Source organism: Rhea pennata, chromosome 3 (assembly GCF_028389875.1).
Source record: "Rhea pennata isolate bPtePen1 chromosome 3, bPtePen1.pri, whole genome shotgun sequence".
Lineage (NCBI taxonomy): Eukaryota > Metazoa > Chordata > Aves > Rheiformes > Rheidae > Rhea > Rhea pennata.
The window spans coordinates 32563155-32585779 of record NC_084665.1 but is presented as its reverse complement, the minus strand read 5'-3'; the positions used below and the strand labels follow the sequence as shown (position 1 = coordinate 32585779).

The 22625-nt window shown below is 41.6% G+C and overlaps 2 protein-coding genes across 5 annotated transcripts in view; one reads left to right on the top strand and one right to left on the bottom strand.

Moving 5' to 3' along the window:
- The first annotated feature begins 1974 nt into the window (after positions 1-1974).
- On the top strand, positions 1975-8692 carry MRPL33 (mitochondrial ribosomal protein L33). Of its 2 annotated transcripts, none has more exons than XM_062571950.1 (4): positions 1975-2051; positions 3504-3522; positions 6129-6235; positions 8378-8692. In XM_062571950.1, exons 1-4 carry the CDS (start codon positions 2030-2032, stop codon positions 8425-8427), a joined length of 198 nt encoding a protein of 65 aa, XP_062427934.1. In that variant the 5' UTR covers positions 1975-2029; the 3' UTR covers positions 8428-8692. The 2 variants fall into 2 exon arrangements, with proteins under 2 accessions (XP_062427934.1, XP_062427935.1); XM_062571951.1 differs by lacking the exon at positions 1975-2051 and adding an exon at positions 2278-2443.
- The window catches only part of RBKS (ribokinase), a 69065-nt gene continuing 55038 nt past the window's right edge, over positions 8599-22625 (bottom strand). For all 3 annotated transcript variants that reach the window (XM_062571947.1, XM_062571948.1, XM_062571949.1), the window contains exon 8: positions 8599-9954. In XM_062571947.1, the coding sequence (XP_062427931.1) occupies positions 9781-9954 (174 nt within the window). In that variant the 3' untranslated portion in view covers positions 8599-9780. The remainder of the gene's footprint in view (positions 9955-22625) is intronic.

Genomic DNA, 22625 nt, shown 5'->3' with positions numbered 1-22625 from the left:
GCACATGCCATCAAGGATCTCAAAGTACATGACTTATCCTAGCCCACACAGTAAATCTGTATCAGAGTTAGGGTCAGAAATCCTGACTCCCTCTCCTTTCCTCTAACCAGCACTTCTTATACCCAGGGTTGGTGATGACTACTGCCATCAGCATGCGCTTGCCATATATACCAGTTTTAAACTCCCTGGTTTTTACCCATAGCTATGGAAATCTGTCTACAGAAAAGGCTGTAAGAAAGGAAGCTGAAGATTGCTGAAGTCTATTCTAATCTATGGTGTCTTTATTTATGCAGTCCTTGTCACAGCAGAGCACAGAAAATGTCACTGGAGCAATTTTATTTTTGCCAGCAGGCAAGAGGTTTAAAAAGAGGCAGTGTAACCTCTATTTGATGCTATGTCTGTACAAATGTTTAACTAGCTATTTAATTTAAAAATCATCTTTAATGTTGATTTGTATTCCTGGCAGTAGAGGCAGGAGGTTGGCAAATCCATTGCTTTTCAGTCTGTGCTCTGACTGAGGCAATAATATAGATCAAAGAAAAAAAGTCTTACAGCACTAACATTTTATCATCCTGAATGTTTTCAAGTTTTCATTCTGATATTCATGGGCAGATTATGTAACTACTAGATTTATATTTTTCAAGGCTGAATAGTAAAAGATTGAAATGTTTGTATCATTAAGAGGAAGTATTTGGAAATAATTGAATTGAAACAAGGAATAACATATCAAGTGAACACTTGACATGAACAGGACTGCTTTCCTTGAGATGTCACATTGCTCCCATCTTTTATAGGGTCAACCATTTGTTTTCATGCCACGCACTATCAAATTAACTGCATGTTATTATATATTCTAAGTCTTGCTTTCCATCTAAATATGTCAAGTTGACATTTTTATTGCATACTAATTGTTAAACATTCAAGGACTTGAATTCCTTCATTAGCTGTTTATCTAATTGGAAGGAAAGAAAGAAGATGTAAGGATGGATCTACTGTGTATTCTTTAAAGGATAATAAATTCTTGATTTACAGTTCACTATCTGACTGGTCAGAGGAACATCAAAACTTGTTTTAGTATTTCCCTCCTCCTGCCGCCCCATTGCTTTTGCACAGGATCTCATAAATACTAATAGGTATAATTGCCTAATGCCTCAGGGACTTCAAGGACATAGCAGTATCCCTGCTTTATAAAAAAGGAAACAAGAACAAATGAAGGTTAACAGGTAGGCCTAACGAGATGCATGTCATGCAGCACAGGGCAGCTCTCCAGCCGCATGCGGTGTGCAGGAGCATCCTCACTCAGGCAGCACTTGTTAGGCTGTTACACTGGTCACGGTGCCCTCGCACAAGGCTAGTTCTCGCGAGTGACTCCAGGTCTGTGGGACCCCCACTGCACACACTTCTCAATCAACGCAGCTCTGAAGGATTCTGAATTAGGCCAACGATTTCATAAGATCAGCTTCATGATAGTTAAATAAATAAACACTGCATTCTTTCCTTTAGCCCGTCGAATATCCTAGACTCATATCCTAAACATTTCCACCACAAACTACAACAGCCCGATTTATTTTTGTTGACTTTTTTAGCAAAAGCTCAGCTCACATAAACACTGCAGGACTGCAGGCCAGATCAAATTGTTCTCTCGCAGGCCTGAAAACTCTATGAACTCTTCAGAAATCTTTATTTCCCTATTTTTTCTCTCGCAGCTGAAGTGTCTTTGACGGGGGGAGCGAAAGGGCCGGAGGGCGGGTTACACAGTGCCGAGCACACCACATCCCGCAGCCGCACCACGGCCCTGCCACACAGCCGTTAACGGCCGCGCGCCCCGCCCCGCCCCCACCCTCACCCCCACCAACGGCGACCGGCCCCGCCCCAACCGCCGCGCGCTGAGAGCAACGGCCGCCCCGCCCCCAGCCTCACCCTCGCGCCCCCGGAAGCGCTTGTGCCCGTGATCCCGGAAGCGGCCGTGTCCCGCTGTGAGGGGGGGGGGGAGGGGACGTGTCCGGGCGTCCGGGCGGGGACCGGCGTTATGTTTCTAACGGTGGCGGCTTGTAAGTGGCGGCGGGAGGAGTCGGCAGTGCCGGGGGCTGGGGGAGGCGCGGTGGGGATGCCAGAGGCGGGCGTGGGCCCCTGCGGCGGCGGCGGCGGCGGCGGCGGCGGCGGCGGCGCGGCCTTTGGTGGCTGGCGAGGCCCGCGCCAGGACTACATTTCCCGGCGTGCCGCGCGGCGCGGCGGGGGCGGGTGGGGCGCGGCGCGGCGCCCCCTTGGCGGCGGCGGCGGGCGGCCCGGGCCGGGGGACACCGTTCCCGCTCTGGCGGGGCGGGGAAGCCTGGCGGAGCTGGTGCGGCTTGCTCCGTGGGGCCGCACGTATCAGCAAGTTACCGTTTGCCCTCGAGTAAATAAAGTCGTCTGTTTCTCACAGTTTCTCACTATTCTCATAAAAGTGAGTCTTGAGGGATTTTAAAAAAGAGAAGGGTCTGTTTTCAAGAAGGCTTGTGTGTGTGTAGGGAAATAATAGCAACGTTGATGGGAGAACTAGATAAAAGTGTTTATGACTAGCGGTGTCGGCAGAATACGAGATCATTGTGATAGTGGGCTGAGGTGAGAAAATAAGAGGGAAGGAAAACTTGAGAGCTCTTAGAAGTGAGGTTAGGAAGCTCTAGGTTGAGTGGAAAAACAGGAAGTCAACGGCGGGGGAGTCAAGATTATTGGAGAGAGAATATGGGGCGGGGATCATGGCTGTCACGGTATTTGGGTAAGTCTGGCAATGAAGGGCAGGAGGAGATTACATGGAAGCTAATGCTAGCCAGACCAGGCATCTTTTTTGTATGAAGAGAATATAGATGAGCAATATATATATATATAAAACATTTATGCTGTAGGTTTATGGTTGCTTTAACATGAAGTAGTTGATAAAAAAGTAATTTTGCCTGTTCGTTGATATATAATGGGCCAGATCAAAACACTGGTGAAAGTAGAAACCAACCTGGCTAGAAGGTTAATTTCATCTGAGGTCAGCTCCCTGGTCTGGTTTACTCTGGTTAGGCAAACCCTTGTGTTGGCACAAAGGAGAGGAAAGAAGCAGAGCTGAGTGGTTATAAGCAATAGGGGAGAATGGGACTGCAGCTTTCACCAGCAATATGGATCATACCTGCTTTAAGTCATTGTGAAACTATAGTGTATTCATATTCAGCGTTACAGCTTTATATTGAAAATGTCCAGAGGCTGCAACAAATAAAATCTGTTGTGCTAGGCACTGTATTTGCACAGATGCTTTTACAGGCAGTTTGATGAAAGAGCGACCGGGTAACTGGAAGTACATAGATACAAGGACAAGAGAATTTTCTTTTGTGATAGTAAATCTTTTTGCACAATCTATCTGGGGCTACTGTGAAGGCAGGCGGTAGAAAGCTATAATCTTAATATATTGTATGTACAGGAAACAAGATAAGATGATAATTTTTTTTTCTTTTTTTTCCTACTCTTCATGCTGCAAAAAACAGTGGCCAAGAGCAAATCTAAGTAAGTGATGTTTTACTCATCAGTTTTTGATTTCTGCTACCACCTTGTATCTTAACATGACGTAACAAAATATTGCACCTATCTAAAATACTTTCATATAATTGAGGCAGTTGCAGTCCTTGAGTCTAGCTGCATCCTTCTCTGCCCCCCTGTATGAGTGTTTGTTTCACAGGTAAGTACAGAGTGGTATGAAAAAAAAACACTTGGGTTGTAAAATGGCAGCAAAGGTGGGTTTTGTCCTACAGGGCAGTCACATGTGGCTAAAGTCTAATATCCAAAGAGCCCTGTGCAGGGGAAATGCACCTCTCCTTTTATGATTAAAGAGGCTGTACAGTAGTCTCATGATCTTCCCCTTGTTTACCTTTCATGCTTTTTCAACTGAGGAGGGCAACAGAGGTGCATATTGGGGCCTCCTGTTGTTCCTGAGTAGGATTAATGGCGGGTGTTTTGAACCTTGCTTTTCTAATAGGTAGGGTGTAGAATAGTTCCTGACATGTGTGTGTTGATATGTGAGGAGTGAAAGGACTGAGTCAGGATCCCGTGCATCTGGACTTGCTCTTTAGTTCAGCTCAGGGAAGATGTTAGCAGATCCAGGGGGTGGGGGGGGGGAGGAACACACACAGCCCTTTGACCTGAAAAGAAAGCCAATGTGTTTAAGAGTTGGAAGGGAAACAATATATACTTTCAGCACACTAATAGCCCTACATCTTTGGAAGCAAGGAGGCTTGATTATGTAGAAATGTATATGGAGAGAATTATTTGCATCCAAAATGCTATTTGTAAGAAAACCAGCTCGACAAATCTAATGGACTGAAGTGATAAATATCAATACTTTCCTGACTTGTAATTCTCAGAAGCTGCATTTTTTTGCAACTGTATAATATTTGGTACTTCACAGCTCTGAGAACTGTGACCTTTGCTACTTTTACATTATCCAAAAACATTTAAAAAGTTGGCCCCAAACAGAGCTGGCACCAACCAGTTTCTGGGTTTAAAGATATTCTTCTGCTACAGGAGTCCTGCATAATTGTCAGGATTTTAAACTAGGAATACATCTTTGAAGTGTGTGTTTGACAGAGGAGAGAGCAGTTTGACATCTTAGCGTTCTGCCATTATCTGTTTGCAGAAATGAACACAGCAAAGCAGAGTGTTTCCTTGAGGTGTTTCCCCACCTCCACCTCCTGCTGTTCCTTTCTCTTTTCTTCATGTGTTCTTTGGGAATAAGTTCTCTTCTTACATTTTTTGTCCTTTTGTGCTCCCCTTGGGGTTTTTCCCCCTGTCCTAAGTTCATTCTCTAGCTTTCCACTGTTCTTTTTGCTTGTGCCTGTAATTACCTTTCTTCATCCAGCAGCAAGCTTTCAGAACAAGGTGTACTGTTCAGAAAGGACTTGGCCTAGGCTAGTAAGAATTTCAATACCTGGTCATACTAATACCACAAGCCCAGAAAGGGGAAACTCTGCACCAAGGGGCTTTGAGGAAGTGGTGAGGTATAGGGGAAGGAGTTTGTGTGGTTACTGGTGTTACACATCACACCTGCAATAGTGTACAGGAGAGGACAGTAATCAGGGATAATCCCTATGCTTAGTTTGTTTGAGGGAATTCAATGGTCCGTCTTAGTTTTTCTTTATTTTTTTAAAGTTAGATTGCAAAGTTGAAAAGGAAAGGCTCAAGGAAAAACATTTGTGAGAGCTGCACAATGAGGAAAAATGGTGTCTTCTCAAGATTAATTTTGACAGACCATATTGTATTGGAAGCAGGAAAATCCAGGAAAGTGAATGAGTCTGCAGAGGTGTATTCATCACTTCATTACAGTGGAAGCAAAAGACATACTATACAGACTGGTTAAGGGGCTTGACCTTACTTTCCAATCTTGAGAAGATGCCGTGCGTTTCTGGAGAGTTGCACAGATCTTGGAGTACTTTTGGTGAGGGACCTGGCTGCATTCTCAGCCACATTGCCTTTCCTACTTCCAGAGATGCTGTAGCTGCTACTGGTCTGCTCTGGAAGCTGAGAGTCCTCAAGGTTTTCTCCCTCCAAGGAAGGGTTAAGAGCCAGGTTAACTTTAAGCCTGCCAGAGGGACCGATGATGCCATGGAGCTCTGCTCCTCCTTTTTGCATGCCTCTTCTTCTATTGTATCTGCTGTGGTTCCTCTCTGCATGTGGAAGTGATGCTATTATATTATCTGCAGGCCTGAATGCCTTTAACTGCTATCATCCTTCCTCACTTTCCATTATCTTTTAAGCCATTGTGACTCAATTGTATGTTGATTTCTTTTTTTTTTCTTTCTTGTTTTCCCCTTTTTTAACTCCACTCTGTTTTGTGGAAGAGCTCTTTCTTTCTGGTCTTGTATTCTATTTAGGAGTTATTTACTTAAACTTGATCCTGAAATTTATGGTTTGTAGCAAGCTTTTGGTCTGACTTATGAAAAGTTTTAAGGCTCCCATCCAGAATATCCATGAAGTTGAAACAACCTATATTTTATGAATGTGGTTGTGCCAAACTGTTCATGTTAAAAGTTTCTACGTTTGACAGTAGCCTGACAGACTCATGGTGGCCATTGCTGTATGCATGTACATTGACACAGAGATGTTCCTTGTAACTTCAGATACATTCTGGTGAGGATGAAAAGTGCAGCGGAGACAGGCTACTGCTTCAATGTCAGGAGACTCCGGCTACAGGAAAAACTGGTCCTACTGAGATACGATCCTCTTGGTAAGAGCTTGGGGAAGAGATCAGACTGCTTTTTATAGGCTTCTCTGACTGTGTGGTTTAAAAGATTTGAATGTAACAATTTTTCCAATCTAAACAGAATATGTCATAACATGTTTCATACTCAGATGACTGTATAGTTGCTGTTCTTTATGACATTCCAGTGGGAAGTAAACGTTGCCCTCATTTTACGGACTGTGGCACTGAAACAAAGTAATGACTTGCCCAAGACATCGCGATGTCTTTGATGACAATCATGCCACATGTCAGTGGCAAAGTGACACAGGAGTTCTTTTATTCTCTTTCTTTGTGTGGTTTGCTAGAGCATGTTACCTCCAACAAGCAGCCATGAAGTATGCATCAATAGAAATGTTCTGTTAAGCTGCCAAGAGTGCTCTAGACAATAAACTTTGACCATCACTTACAAAATGGACTTCTTTTAAAGACATGAATACTGGTTCTCTCTTTTTCCTCTCCTACAAATGATGCTGTTCTCCAAGTGATGGTTTGCTGGTTCTTTTGTGTTCCTCTGGTCCTTGCCATTTTTTTTCTTGAGGCTTATAGCACTTTCCAAAAGTGCCTTAAATTCACAAAGCTTTTGAAAAGGTGACTTAGAGCTCAAATTTCTGAGATAGGAACCAGTCTGTAGCTAACATTAAAAAGATTAATTTGTGGAAACTTAAAAAATAAACCAGATTAGGCTAGAAATAGCACAGGAGAGTTAATGCAAAGATGGATTATTTATATCTAGGGCATAAAGCTGCTCCAAGTGTGTAACATAAAGCATGGCCAGTGTGGCCGTTTCTTTTTTCCTTTTTTAATGTTCTTGTTAGATGACCAACCTTTTATGCTCTGATCTAACAGTACAGGAACTTCATGTCAGGTGAGACTAACTTCCAGATAAACAGTATGGTCTCATCAAAGTATTAATGCTGATCGACGTTGTTTCTCTTCTGAATCTCAAACAGAATGAGAATCTGAGATTGCTGGGATTATTTTCTTGAACTAGAAAATAAGTTTAAATTACTGTTCCCTTTACTGCATCAGAAAACTGTGCAGAATGGTCCTCCAGAAGTTTCAAATTTTGTAGGAAATGGGAAGAGAATGGAGAGCTCATGCTAAGCAGTAGCTTTATTGTAGAGCACGGTGTAGGTTGTTGAAGTAATAGAAATTGGAATTAATGAAGACAACAAATCTATGATTTTCTTTGTAGCCTATACTAGAATGTGAGAAATTGCAACAAAATGATGCGTGTACGAAGGAAAGTTTATTTGGGCCTAAGTATCAGCTCACATCAGGAATATGTTAGGAAACATTTTCTCTTGGCATGTTTTTTCACTTTGTGTTTTGTACTTTTTGAAAAAAAATAGAACACAATGAAGCTTTTTAGTGAAGTAGTGGCAGTAGTGCAGAAGTTTCACTACCTCATAACTGCAACAGAATGCTTAGTAAGTTGCAGTATTTCTTAAAGTGAAACTTTTATGTGGAAGAAATATTCTTGTTGTTTTGTGGATAGTCCTTGTATAGCTTTCAAATGAAATAATCTAACAAGGTTTAATTGGAACAGCGGAACTCTTCAAATGGCATTGTAAATCTTTGTATTAATTCTTTCATAGCAATGCATCAGCTATGCTTGACTTGTAAGCAGAATGACTTTGTTAATGTCATTATCAGGTGTTGGAGGCAGGCTCAGTTTGTGCCTTACTGAGAAGTTCGTGTGGCACTCAGTTGACTTTTCTGCTGAGGCATGAGACCAATCAGGTCCAGCTCGTAACTTGTAATTGTTTGGAGTCTGAAGTCAGAGTAGTAGAATGCGGTAAAAAACTATTTTTGTCCCTATATTGAAGAGCTGTGACTCAGAATAGTCACAGGGAGCAGCTGTTGAATATTTTCAGGCACTTAAATTCTGGTATTTATTTTCAGAGGAGAACGGACCTCTTAGGAAATTACATACGGTACAGTGAAAACACTACTAAACTCCTTTGAGAAGTGGTTAACAGCAGCACTGTGCTAGTCTTAGTTGCTCTATGTTCAGTTAAGCAGCAAAGCCAGTCAGGAGAAAGGGATGCAAGCTTGTTGAATTGAATCTTAACTCTTGAGGTTTCTTAACAAATTGTTCTTTTCTCTGTCTTTCTCTCTCTCTAGCAAAAAAGCGTGTCCTCTTCACAGAGAAGAGAAAAATCCGTTCTATGTGAACAATGACTGGACTTGATTTATGCATGAGGAGAGGACAGCTGGGGGGAGAACTGCGTGAACACTGATTCAGAAATCCTGCAACATGGGCTGTAAAGAGAGGAAATGAACTGGGATCACCGTCTCCTGTGATTTGAAGGCCATTGTGAATAAAACAATGTAGAGAGAGAAAATTCTTAATGTCTGGACATAGATCATCACAGTAACATTTATTTATCTTTTGAGTTATTTTTACAGTCCTCAATTAAAAAAAAATTAAATAGCAAATCCCATTGTCTGTGTTTTCCATTGTGAAAGAGGCTGTAATCTTCAAAGGAACTATTGTTTTATAAGGCAATAAAAATTAACATTTTCCACAGCAGGAATTCAATAGCAGGATTGCAAGTTGTTCTAACCTACCGGCCACAGATTCAACAGTAGTGACCATGAATTGGTGTCATTTCTTGGAGGGGTAGTGTTGTACCAGTTCCTTCCTGGGTAAGGAAGGAACAAGGGGACCCTGGTGAATGAGCTTTTGCATAAGTTAGGACTAGAGTCAATAGGTTTTTATATCAAGTCAGGTAAGTTGGCCTTATTTTTTTATTTCTGGATTTTTGTCAAGCATGAAGAGAATAGACCCTTACATTAGTTTTCTGGTCAATTCTGTTGGAGGTTTTTCACTATCTCACTTATGTTTAGAGCAATATGGCTAGAAATATTTTTATAAAGTCTAGTCCAGAAGCAATCTTGTATTCCTGCCAGCACAAGAAACCTTCCACAGGCTGGCAGAACAGTGGAGCACAGAGCTGCAGCCCCTGTCTGAGGGGCAAGCAAGTAGACAGGCTCAATATACAATGCCTTGTTAAGAGCTGAACAGGCTGGGGAGGAGCCAGCTACTTGCTGTGGGTAGAGCTGCTCAGTGAGTCTGGCTTTAATAAATGCTAACCTCAGTGCTTGCAGCTGACAGCTGAGGTGATGGACAAAGGTTATGATCTCGGAGCTAACACTGCACTTCGCATGCTGGCATCGTGTGTCAGAAGTTCTGATAAAATCAAATAGGAACATTGCCAGGAGCCTGGTACCCTCCAGATGTTTTGCTGTAAGCTCTGTATACATCTCACGCAGTGTAACACGTTATGTGGGATTGCCAGTAGGGTAACGGTTACGCATGGGGCCAGAGAGAAGACCTGCTGTGCTGTGGTTGAAAGACCCTCCACCACCCTTACTACTGTAAAACAGGAACTAACAGAATTTCTCAAATAAGGAAAGAGACTTTCTTGCTCTTTCCAAGCAGCAGAGGAGAACCTCTGTGTAGTTAGGAGAATAATGCTGTCTGAGATAAGATAAAATCAGTACATTGAGCTAGACAATGTCAATTAGAAAAGATCCTGAGGCAAGTCCTTCCTGTAAGGATATGAAGATTGTGTCCCTGATGCCTGGACGCTTCCTGATGCAATGTAGTTAGACTTCCTGATCATTTCCTCCATGGGTAGTTCGGGATAGTAAGCCAGGTAGAAGGCCAGTGCTCCCACAAAACTATCTCCAGCTCCCTAGAATAAAATAACAAACAAGTTTAAGTGTATTCACAGCAGGAAGCAGTTTACTAGAAACACAAAAGTTGCAGCGCTGATTTCAAGAGTCAAGAAATTGTTCAGGAATTGAATTCAGTTCGCTGTTCTTTGCCTAGGAAATTGAGGTGTTAAGCAAGAATATTATCTTTCTTTTCCTCCAACCGTTGAATCAAGGTACACACTATAATGTGAGCTAATCTTGGAAAAATAAAAGAAATACAAGTGTATTACAGCTCAGTTAACATGTTCATGTAAACACTGCTTTTGAAACTTCCTGTTGTTGGAGTGCCTGATTTTGATTTCTCAACCTGTTTCATTAAATCTATTTTTCTCTCATTTAACTTCTGTTTTTCATAAAGGGCAGTGGTAGAAGAGAGAGAGAAAAGGGGAAAAAAACAGAAGCCATGTGGCTTGTGGTGTCCATAAATTCCTAATTGCAAAATGATACATTTTGAGGCTTCTGCAATTCTTCATTAAAAAGGTCCCATTAATGAAGGTCTATGTTGTGTATATCGTTTAAACCATTCGTTCCCTGGGCAAGGTTTGCCATCTGTGCTGAGCTCGATGACGGAAGGTGAAGGAAAGCGTTATCTGACTTGAGCTCTTGGCAGCCAAGGCCCTCTTTACTACCGGTCCCCAGGTCTTGTCTTGTACGAGAGCTGCCCCATGCTCTGTTCTGCCCCCAGCAAACAGGGACTGGGTCTTCCCCGTGCTGGCTCTGGCCATGCCCTGACTTGCTTTGACCCTCTACCCCAGAAACCCCTAGCTTTGCTCTGATCAGCAGTGAACGACAATTGTTTCCCTCCTGACTGCTTTTTAACAGTAACTCTTGTTTTGCTCTGTTCAATGCTCTGTAGTGTTCTGAACAACTGGCAAAGAAGTGAATCATATTTTTTAACTTGGTTTGCACATTTCATTCCATAGCGCCCTCCTTCCCTCTCCCCTCTCACAGCTGCCTTGATGTCCAAGGCTAGACCAATACAACACTTGTTGGTATGGTGAAGCTGGTTCTGAGTGTCCGTTCTTTTTTTTTTGATCATACTTTTAGACCAGTAAAAGCGTTACGCTGAACACATTAGTAACATCTTACTTCATTCGGGAACCACCATATGGACTACCTCCCCTGGAGAGGTTTGCCTCTCTAGAGGCAAATCTTTCAAGGATCCAGTAAGCCCCAAGACTCACGGGACGACAGCAAAGGCTCTGGCAAAAGTTAGCAACGATAGCTAAGCACGACTTCTACACAGACATTAAGGCTAGGAAGTAACTTTCCTTCCCTTTTTGTGTTCTAGTGGTTCTCTAGGACCATAGTTATGCCAAAATTAGCTGCAGAAAGCAGCTTTTCCACAGACAGCTGTTTATAAAATAGCCATTTGGGCAGGGCAGCATGGCAAGCGCAGGGGTGCCCCGTCGAGGGGAAGCACAGGCTGCCGGCTGCCCCTTGCCTCTTCTTGCCCAGCCCTCCCGCAGCTGTTTGCACTGCTGTTACAGTCAGGGAACTCCCTAGTTCTCTCTCATACTCTGAATTTTGGATGCTATCATCTGCGGTGTTTTCACTGGGGCTACAACGTGGAGCAGAGTCTGGCAAATTACACGTTAACAACAGAAGTCCCGCTTCAGCCTGCAGCTGTAGCAGCACCTGTTTCAACAGCTCTGCAGTCCTGAAAGTACAACTAGCAGTTGAAGGGTTTATCAACTTCTGTTGGGCTTTTGTCCCTCTTCTGGCTTCCACAGTGCTCCCACAATGGCAGGTGGAGCGGTAGCAGGTGACTGCTAGTTAAGCATTGCCAGTATCTTTTGTCTGATACATAATACAAAAATCTCTGACCCATCTCAGAGTTTATAATCTAATCAGTGCATGATTAATTATTGAAGCTATTTTGGTGCTGCTGTTACACACAGAAGTAAAATCTGAGCAGGCAAATCTGCCAAGCTGCAGTCCTAACAAAAGAAAAATGTCATTTTTTTTTCACATCAAACATTTCTCATAAAGTGATCACAGAGTAACGGATGAGGCCAAGCATTATTTTAGTGATGAATACTCATAACATCTGGTGATCTGGTGTGAAATGGCATGAATTATACCTGGCAGCAGTACTGGACAGAATATTGTCTTTTGGACCTCTTTTTTATTTTTATTTTTTATGAGGATATCTAAATACCACCACAAGTGATTGCTACACTGTTTGCTATTGGAGCAAAACAAATAACTACACATCACCCACGTCTTAGTTTGGATGACAGCTGGATGGACTCTCAGTTTTCTCTTCAAAGCTACTGTGCATCTCCGCTTGTGGCTGATGCTCAGAAGATGTGAAACTACTGTAGTGCTCATGGTCAGGGCTGAACAATGTTAAATGACTAAAAAATGGAAAAGGCATGAACAGTAGATTTCCATGCAGACTGGAAAAAAGGCTTCCTAGTATTTTTCGCAACAGAAAAGATTGTATAGGATGACTGGAGAATATACAAAAAGGATTTGAGGCCAATAAACTTTTGCTACAATCTATATTTTCCATACACAGACTGAGGCAGTTCATCTTTCTAAAGAAAAGCTCCTATAGACCCTAACGGAATCATGAATTCAGGTTTCGATACGTAAACATTTTCTATGTATGTATGTGGAGTGTTCTCAATATCAGAGCTCCTACATTGAAAACAGCTGCATGCATGAGGCTGATGATTTTGTAGATACCCGGTTCAGCCCTGCTTCTGATCCGTGCAGATGCAAATTGCCAAACATGACTTCAGAAGCAACAGCAGAACTCATTCAGCTGCAAGGTTAGCTGCAATAAGAACTATTTTCAGCCTACAGAAACAGATCTTTCCTCTTTGGTATTGTGGATTAAACTACATCGGGTTTGTTAGATTCAGAAAAGGTCAACATAGAACAGAAGGAACAGGCTCTGAGAGTAAAATAAAGATTATTCAGACTCTGGATTAGTAAATAGTATTTTTACATTTAGCTGTTTCAAAACCGCTAAAAGGAAAAATACAACTTTTCAAAAATAATGAGTTTTGAAAATTACCAGTAAGGTGTACCTCTTCTACTCACTAACAAGATGAAAACACAGAATTGATCCCATAGTCATAATATTTTACATTCTTCATTTGTCTTCTAGGAATCCTAATACTTTGCAGACTTTGAGATAATCCTCATGCCATTGAGTGCCTGGGGACAATTCATTCTGTAACTATAAAAATATAACTTATTTACCCTTTATTTAAAGCAGGAGATGCTAGTTGATACGAAAGAAAATAATGAACTAGATGATTAAAAAAAAGGTCTGATATGGTGTAACAAATTCTAAAAGGTAAATGTTACAGTTTTGACTAAGTTTTATGTTTTTTCAGCAATCTTTAAAACCTATTTATATTCTGTGCCACTAATCTGGAACGTCCTTGTTTTCCTCTGTGTCTGGAAAATGGCATTTTTGTTTATTACAATCCAGCACTGATCAAGATTCAGTGCCTCTAGAGAAGAGAAAACCCACAAAAACACTTCTATTTATACCTTAGCTTTTGTTAGTCCTGATTTGTCAGAAGCTGCTTCACAACTTTAGTACAACTATTTTTGTACGATGCTGCCCTGAGAAGCTTTTTAAGGAAAGTGCTTCGTAAGTGGAAACTATATTGTTCAACAGTTATATTTCCAGCAAGTAAAGCATTTTTCAATCAATCATGCTTAGAATAATAGGATGCATTTCACATATACAATAAGATGACTTGTTCACCAAAAATATTCAGAGGCCACAAGGCTGAAGCTACAGTTCGCCGTGGTGGTGTGGCCGCTGCACTGCCTTTTTCCAGGATGACCTCTTGCTCACCCTTTCCCCTTCAGCCTGTTCTCTTGGGGAAGAGTAATTGCAACTATGTAAGAAGGGGAGGGGATTTGGGGACCCAAAGCCTGACATTGTTATTGAACTTCAGAAAACCTTGCTTGGGTGATTTTCACGGAGTCATAGTTCTTGAAAATACATACAGTCTATGTATTACATGCATTCCACTTAACACGTTGTAAGAGCATGTTATCAAACCCTAAAAGAAATGATTCATTGTATAGCAGTGCAACAGAAATGTCAGCCATGCCTGTAACTATAAGCTCTTCATTTAGTGAATACATCAAAACACTGATCCAAAAATCACGGAAAAGTGCATTATAACATAGAATCAAGAATACTGCTTGCAATAATGCTTCCAGTCTGTTGGGAGCATTCACAGCAGTGCAAAAGTAAATGAAGCCTAAGGATTATACTGATTTAGTGCAGTCTAAATAGATGGCAATAAAGAGATGCCCAGCTCTCTCAAGGGAATTGGGCCTTGGAGAATTCCTGTTTTATTTATATCACTCCATAACATTGCAGTATTGGATTATGCTACGATGTTATCACTCTATGCCAGATCTGCTTAATGTTCTTTGTTGCACCACTGCCTAGACTGTACCCAAATGACGAGTTAGCCCTAAATAACACAAAAATATCTGTCAGCAAAGACATTCATCAGGCTTTTCTCAGAAGCAGGGAAAGCCTACATCTTCATACAAGAATCACTGGACTGTGCTTTGATGCCAGGTTACAAGTGGAGCTGGGGAAGCAGTTCCAGCCTTCAGGATACATTCAGACACTCTTGTGCCAAGACGGTCTATGTCTCAGCTAAGAGATAATTTCAGAAAAATGCTCAAGGAGTGAAATACCCCTTGGTAACCATGGCTGAATCAGCTATAGAGCTTTTGGCTTTGGTGTTTTTTATGATTTACTTCTCTCTAAAATATCCTCTACGTGACAGAGATCGTTATTTTTCTGGAAAATTTTACTGGCTTGTTTTTTGACTTTTGCATTCATTTGTCTGTGTGATACATATATATTTTTTTGATTTTGTGGGCTGTTAATCTTTTGCTTTTAATCTTTTTTTCCCCCTTTTGTGCTTTCATTTCACTGGACAAAGATTTTGGCAGTTGCAATTAAGATAGTGCTGAAATTAAACTAACTTGACTATCTTCAAATTATACTCTAAGCTCGAGGCCTAACAAGGGTGACCACTCCAATGATGTCCAAGGTTCCTGATCTTGCATGGAAGGATTGCTGTCTTTGTGGAGAACCCCACAGATACTGGTGGGGTTGTGCAAAACTGTGCTTATAGGACCATGCCCTCAGTCGCAAACCTCTGAAATCTGAAATATTTTAAAGTTTTAGGGAGGTTAATCCAGAACAAAAAGATAAGAAGTAATTAAAATTGAACTAACACATTCTGCAATAAAGAACAATTCAACCTGAAGCAAATGGCAGAATAAGACTTCCTAGAGCTAGCCTAGACTTCTGAAGTAGTAGCCCACACTAATTGGCTTCTGCACGACTATTTGAGTTTAAGTGAAAGGAGAAGCACTAAGGACATTGTGCTTCACACTTTCAGGGTTTGGATCCATGAGTGCATTAATGTGCTTAATTGGTGCTCTGAAAACTCTGTGTATTCACTCTTGTTTCTAAGACAAGCTAGACACGCTATCTTAAGCCAAAGGAAAATATATAGAGAAAACCCATAATAGTGGTGCTGGCCTATTCCCTTCTTCTTCCCTTCTACCTTTGCCAAACACACAATTGTCCGATGTAGTCTACACACTCCAGATGAAGTGATGGGGAACTATTACATTGCTACCCTGCCACACTCTCCTTCCTGCTAGCCATGTGCAAAATGGCTGTATTTAGCTCTGTTTAAAAATGAAGTACGGGAGGTATAAGCTAACACGTTTTAATTAGTATTCAGTGCAGGCTGAGGGTGCACGCCTCGTTCCAGTGATTCAAAGTGCAGTTTCAAAACAGTCTTCAGTCAGTCAAAGGTTCTGCTGTTGCTGAAGCACAGTCCCCACTCCTGTTTTATCCTCGTCACGTGTTCCCACACCCTTCCCTACATGCCATCTAGTGCCTGTGCAGCCGAGCAGCAAGGCTGATGATTAGTTCTCAGAGCTGTTGAGAACTAATGCAGCCAACACTGACCGAGAAACATTAGTTTCCACTCAGATCAGCAAGCTGCTGTATTACCACATGATAGCTAGCCTTGATGCAAAGGAGAAAAAGGTTAGAAACACTCCTTTCAGCGGCATCATGATCTTAGATCAGCTTAAGCCAACTGTGAAACCTCACCCTCAGTCAACACGAGGCAATTCATTAACTCAGCTGTGTATCCGAGTCCTAACACCCTGGCTCCTAGTTTGCAGAGGGAAAGCAATCTGTTCCACTCTGGCTCTGTGGCTCAGATGGGAGGAATGAGGGAAGGACCATGCTTCCTTTCTCTCTCTTTTCCAGATCCTGTTCTGGGAGGCTGTGGGAAGGAGCAATCCCTGCCTTTCTTGCACTGATGTTGCATGGTTCTTGCATTGCCATGCAGGAGGGAAACTTCTTGCTCGCTTTCTACTCAAGCTGAACAAGGGCAGCATGTCATCTAGTGCTTCACATCTCTTGAGAGCATAGAGGTAACTTCACTAACACCCACTATAGACTGTTAGTTGGGAAACATCAAAACCAAAGTACACCACACAATGCTTCACATCAGCCGTCAGGAATTTTTACCCACTTCCTGACAGATTTCCTGATGGTTCATTAACAGTGATTAATCAGCCTGACCGTTAACCCCCTGCATTCCTGAGAGATTAATCTTGATACAAGGTCTCCTGCACACATTTTCTGAAACATCCTACTACATTAAGTTATTCACTGATTCTAAAAAGATCAAACATTACAGAGGAATGAATTCCCCTGAAAAGTAATCTGGTTTGTGGTGAATGCTGGAAATAAAGCATACAACATCCACAACTCTGGAGCTTTTAGTTTATATGTCATCTGAAAAGCACAGCTAAAAGTGTCTAGAGATCCGGTAATATTTTGGAACACAGATCTCAGTTATATTTTCAAAGCCCTTATATAGTATCTGTTTTGAAGGTGGGTAATGTTGCTCTCATTTCACGTTACAGGAAATGAATAGAACTTAAGATCAAGAATTTTACAAATACACACTCAGAGACATCTATGGGCTCAGTTCAGAGGTCCTGATCTTGCATGGCCTTCAATGGGGGTCACAAGATCTACAGATCTTTTGAAAATGAGGGACAGCTTGGGAACCCCAAAGCGGAGGTACCCAACATTACTAAATAGACCTCCACAAGTTGCTCGAAGCTCTGCTAGACTCTCAGTCAGGATGAGAACACCAGAGCTCCTGCCTCTCTGTTTACAAGAAAAGCACTCAGCGTGTCCGCGAGGCGATGACATTCTCTCTGTGCGCACTGATAAAGCTAAGGAGAGGACAAGGGAGAGCTCTGTTCTCCTGGGTAATAATATTCTGCTTTGTCACTCAACGCAGGGGAAGAAAAAAAGAGGAAGAACTCAGAAACTGTTACACACCTCACAAGTTTTTTTATCTGTGTTGCAAACTCAATCCAGAATGTCGGCAAAGTATTCACCCACAGGGAGCACGCTATTTTCTGAATCATCAAAACAAACCAGTGTGTTGACGCTCCTATAAACTCCTTTCAACTCCAGATAGTATTAATGAGAGGTGACAAATTTCTTCATTACACAGTGGAGTATCCAACCCCGTTCTGGAAACAATGGATTCATCTGGCTGAACCTAGGACACTCCCGACAACCAAACAATTCACCACTACTATACTACCAGAGTGATTGAGATGTTTTTGCAAGGAATATTTCAGTTTAGGATACATTTCTGTGTAAATAGTCAGTTTAAAATTAGTTCTGGCCTTGGTACCTGCTTCTTCCTTGCTTTCACACCTGAGCATCTGTGACTTAATTCCATTTTGTCTGAAATTTAATACCTAACAGAGAACTCAAAAACAGGAGAGGAACTCCCCCCACACACATTGTTTTCTGTTGAAGTATATGCAGGAAACATATGACATGAAAAATCACAGCCCTGGACAACTTTCATTACACTTTAGACAAATCTCTCTAATGGCATTTTTGCAAAGAGCACCGTAAACACCAAAATTTGTGCTATGTTAACAACAGGGAAGCATGGAGACAGACAGTGGTGCTAACAGGAATGAGATGGGCTTTCGGTTGAAAATGCTACAGGCGTTACAGCTAACCTTCCCAAAGTTTGAGAGCACTTGGAATCAGAGCCTCAGTTGAAGTTCAGCACTAAACATAGCAGCTTTTCAGAATGAAGGCTGAGTTGTACTTCTCAAACTGGTTTATCAAGCTTCAAGAGCACACAGCTACTCTCCTGCTCTAATCAAAAGCTTCACTTATCTCATTTCCTTGAGTAGTACTTCACTCCCTTCGTTACTCATGTCACACTCACGCCAACTTGTAATTTCCTCCTAACAAAGCTCACACTTCTGTGTTAAATCACAAATTTCATTTAATAAACAAATGAGGCTAGAGCCCAAGCCCTGCCCAGAATACATCACGTCATTCTGATAGTACACTGCAAATATTTGCAGTGGGTTTCCCTTGCAAGTGGTGAGCTCCCTAACTAGGAGGGAACAGGCCAAACTGTTAGAGACTGTGTCACCAAGTATCATGTTGGGGCTGACATGGCTTCCAGACCCCAAAATCTAACAGCCAAGTCAGAAGGGGGGAATTACTTGAGGGGAATTTTGATAGCCACAGGAGTCTTCTTTTTTTCTCTCAAACGGAAAATGCCAAAAGACTCTTACTGATCCCATGTAATCTGATGAGATGCGCTCAGAATGACACAACTGCCATCTTGCCTGGAATTGATCTTTTTTTTTTTTTTTTTTTTTTTTTTTTCCACAAAAGCTCCATATGCTCAAATGCCTCTTTCAAAACCACAGCATCTAGCCTTTGTTGGCTGGCCACTGCTCCCGCCTACCTCTGAACTACATATCCTGGGGAAAAAAAAAAGAGTTTTTTTGTCTGAGCTCACTCCAGCATTGTCCTCTTGCCAATTCCCTGCATTTTTTTTTCCTGCTGAGTTCATCTAATCTTTTTGATGAGTACTCTAGTTGAATCTCCTCTCTCTTAAGTTCAGCAAGATGTGACTGAGGAGACAGAACTTACACCCTGTTCAAGAATACTGTCCTCCTTTACCCAGTCACTCTACAGTTCTTAACCTGCAGGTCACAAGTGCCAAGGGAAATGACCAGAATTTATCAGAGAATAGGGTTCTCTGTTCTCTTATGGTCTTCAGCAGTAGTTCAGCGCAAAGCTACAGCTTCTGACAAAAAGACACTCTTTGCAGGAGTCCCCCCAAAAACGGTATTTCCAAAGAACATACCGCTTGCTTAAAGAATTCAGTAACAAAATCACAGATACCACTAATGAGGCACAAACTTCCAGAGACTTATCTTTTCTCCGTATTTCTCTATTTGTGTTTTCAAATACATGAAAATAATACACTCTGTAACCATTTGGGCAGTTGACAACACCGCTGCCAGAATTTGGGAATTTGCTTTTTCACAGTTGAGTTTTTCTAGAATAGCTGATTTTATACCTACACACAGACAAAGAAAAAAACCCTGAGGAAAGTGACAAAATCAGTATGTTCAATGAAAAACTGGCCCTTCAACACCCATTTTCATAGGTTACTGCTATTGCTCACTAAAACTTAAGTTTTTAGCTTATTTTCATTTGGCTAGTTGAGTTGTAAAATATTTTCTGTCTGGGGACAGGCTAAGAAGAATTAACTCCTTCATTCTTGGTAAAAAACAAAACTTCTGGCATTTTCTGTGGTTAGAATTTGCAAAAGCAAGAAACATGATTTCCCCATTATTCTCATTTCTCTGTTCTTGTTCTTTTGAAAACCTAATTATGCAATATCACCAATCTAATACCAATCTGCCTGGTTTCTGTAGTGACCACAATTATTTACCAGTGAAAACTGTTGGGGAAAATCAGGTCTTAATTCACTGTCAACATTATTGCAATTAGCATTTCTGTGTAACTGAAGCAGCCAAGAGGCCCTGGATCCACATTTACCTTCTCCTTCACCATAATCAGAACTGATGTGAACAGAAGTGAGGAGAAGAATAGGTTAGATTAAGTTCTACAACAGCTTGGATGGTACTTGGTTCTGCAGAAACTAGCTTTAGAGAAGAAAAGGAAGCTTGTGATATTTATAAGTTAATCATAAATGAAAGAAGTAAAAAATGATGAGTGGTTTGGCCAAGAATACTCTGCACTATTACACAGTGGATCACATTTTCAACTTCCTACAGCTCTGGCCAGAAAAAGGCACTTGGGAGGGTGATGCTCTTGATGTGCCAGGAGCCAGCTTCTTACAGTTATTTTTAACTGCAGGAATTTAATTGGTAAGCATGGCTACACACAGTTGTCTTCCGTCCTCTCAGTAATTTGTGCAGATGAGGTATCCCTGACTGCCCTGTACCATTATAACTAACACACTTATCTGTGCATGCATTGAGGGTGCAGTATCTGCTCTGAATACAGCGTGAGCTACAAGTCTGGGATGGAATTTGCCCCAAAATATTCTCTTGGTAGAGGGTCTGTGTTGGCTTCATCATAAAGACAAGGAGAAGAGTACAAATCACGAAGAGGGATGTAGCACCTTCAGCTGCAAAGATTTTGATTTGTATTGCAAGCCTGGTCAGCCATACTCTGTTTTCAACCTGTATAGCTGTTTCAGTCCCTAAGGTAGCCCAGAACTGCAATGGCACAAAGACAGCTTCAAGATAATTCTGAACTCAGAATTACCTAGATTTAATCAGAATATGATCCTAGGCCCAGAAGTTTGCTGCTGCATCCTTCTCCCACTCTGGCCTAACACCAAATAAATGCTACCAGCATCTCTACTCCTTTCTGTCCAGACTTACCAGCAGGTTAGCTTCCAAACTGGAAAATTTCCCAGTATAGCAGTAGTGGAGCCAAAGCCCCTGTCTTCATAGGTTGATCCACAACTCCACAATCTCTTTCAGCCTTTCAAAAAACATGTGATACAGAGCAGCTCCTGCAGTATTGTGTACTTTCTCATTTACATAGATATCTTTGATGGCCCTAGATGGTCACAGCTGATATTCTGACATTTTTCCCTCCAGTCCTAATTGCTTTTGAATAGAAGCATAGAGAAATAGTCATGGTTTTATCAAGAGAAGCAGGTCAACCTTCCAAAGATTGCACCTGACTAGCAGAGCACAAGCCATGAGGCTTCTGTTCCCCATCTACAAAACAGAAGTAAGAACAATACTTTACTTCATGTTATGCATAATAAACATATTCAATACTGTAAGGTGCTCAGCAACTTTACATATCCGCATACACGTATACTGAACAAGGCTGTGGGAGGAGACATGACAATGTGCCGTGATCTGATGCTGACACTGTGTACCTTGGCAGCAAAACCAAGTAATTCTTGGTATCCTCAAGTAACTTAGACAGAAATTCAGTTTTACTGTGAGGTTTTTGTTGCCTGGCACTCTGAAACCTTAGAAGGGACTCAGAAAACTAAATACTGTTTTTAAACTTATTTTTTAGTCTACGTCTTTATTAAGTACTCCCTTGTAATTTAATGCAATTTGTGGCAAATGCTAATACTGCTTTGGGCCCACTTCTCCCTGTGAGCTGATCTCTGTTAAATTATGCATTTCCATCTGGAAAGAAACTGTACAGGACTGTAAGCACTCTTCCACTTAGAGCAGGGATGGAGAGGGATTTAATTAGATGCTCCGTGGTTGAGCAAAGGACTAGAGCAAAGCCTGGGTGGTCTGTGGAATCTTCCACTGGAAAACAAGGCTGCAAATTGTGCTGTACAAGCTTGCTTCTGTTTGCTCATTTTGTTTACATTGTTTGTTCTTACAGATTAAAATAGACAGTTACTAGGCAGATAAACAGTCTTTCTTCCCATGACAATGTTGTCTAGTAGATAGAATGGGACAGTATACCTCCATGCTTCATTTTTGTCTTTGTCACACCAATTGCCTATGCAACTTGTAGCAGGGCATTTTTTGACCAGCACTTTAGAGCATCCAGTCACTAACATGTTTTGTTCCATTTTTCCTATCTGTAAAATGGGGCTAATAAAACTTTCCATTCTCAAGGTGGAAGAAGGAGCACCTGGTTTGCAACAGTAATAGCTCTCCTTTCCACCTCCACTCACTTGACAGCCAATGCAAAGGGATACAAAACAATTGCAATTCCTCTTGTCACTGGATACCTCTACATACTTAGGCCACCAACCAAGTCTTCAAAAACTTAAGTGTGTTTAGAAGGCCTGAATCAGAAGCAGAAACTTGTGATGAGCCAAGCAATTCCCAGCTACACTTAACCGTGAGTCAACTCAAGTGTAGTGATTTCAGTCATGTGCCCTTTCACAGTTCAGCTGAACTTCAGAACATAATAGATGCAGCTTTAAATAGATTTACAGTGCAGATTGCTGATTGGAGTGTCTGGCAGATTAATTTATTCCTCATGGTTCCTCTGTTCCAAAATTCAATGGATTCCATATTTGTAAAAGAGGGAATGCAGAAGGCTAAGTCAGAAAGTGGGCTATGACTGGAACTAAACTTATTTATTAACCTATTTTGGTTGCAAGTAAAAGAAAGGAAGCTATTATGCTGTTGGTTTGCGGAACATTAGTGGGAGCTCTGGGCATAATTACTCTGTGTTGGTGTGTGAATAAACCCCACTGATAGATAAGTTGTTTGCCCGATAGTAACTTTTTCT

What these genes read in the sequence shown, in the direction of transcription:
- MRPL33 (XM_062571950.1), top strand. Translation starts at nt 2,030, where the DNA reads ATGTTTCTAACGGTGGCGGCTT. An exon ending in ACTGAGATACGATCCTCTTG is followed by an intron (nt 6,236 to 8,377) that starts GTAAGAGCTTGG and finishes CTCTCTCTCTAG; the next exon opens with CAAAAAAGCGTGTCCTCTTC.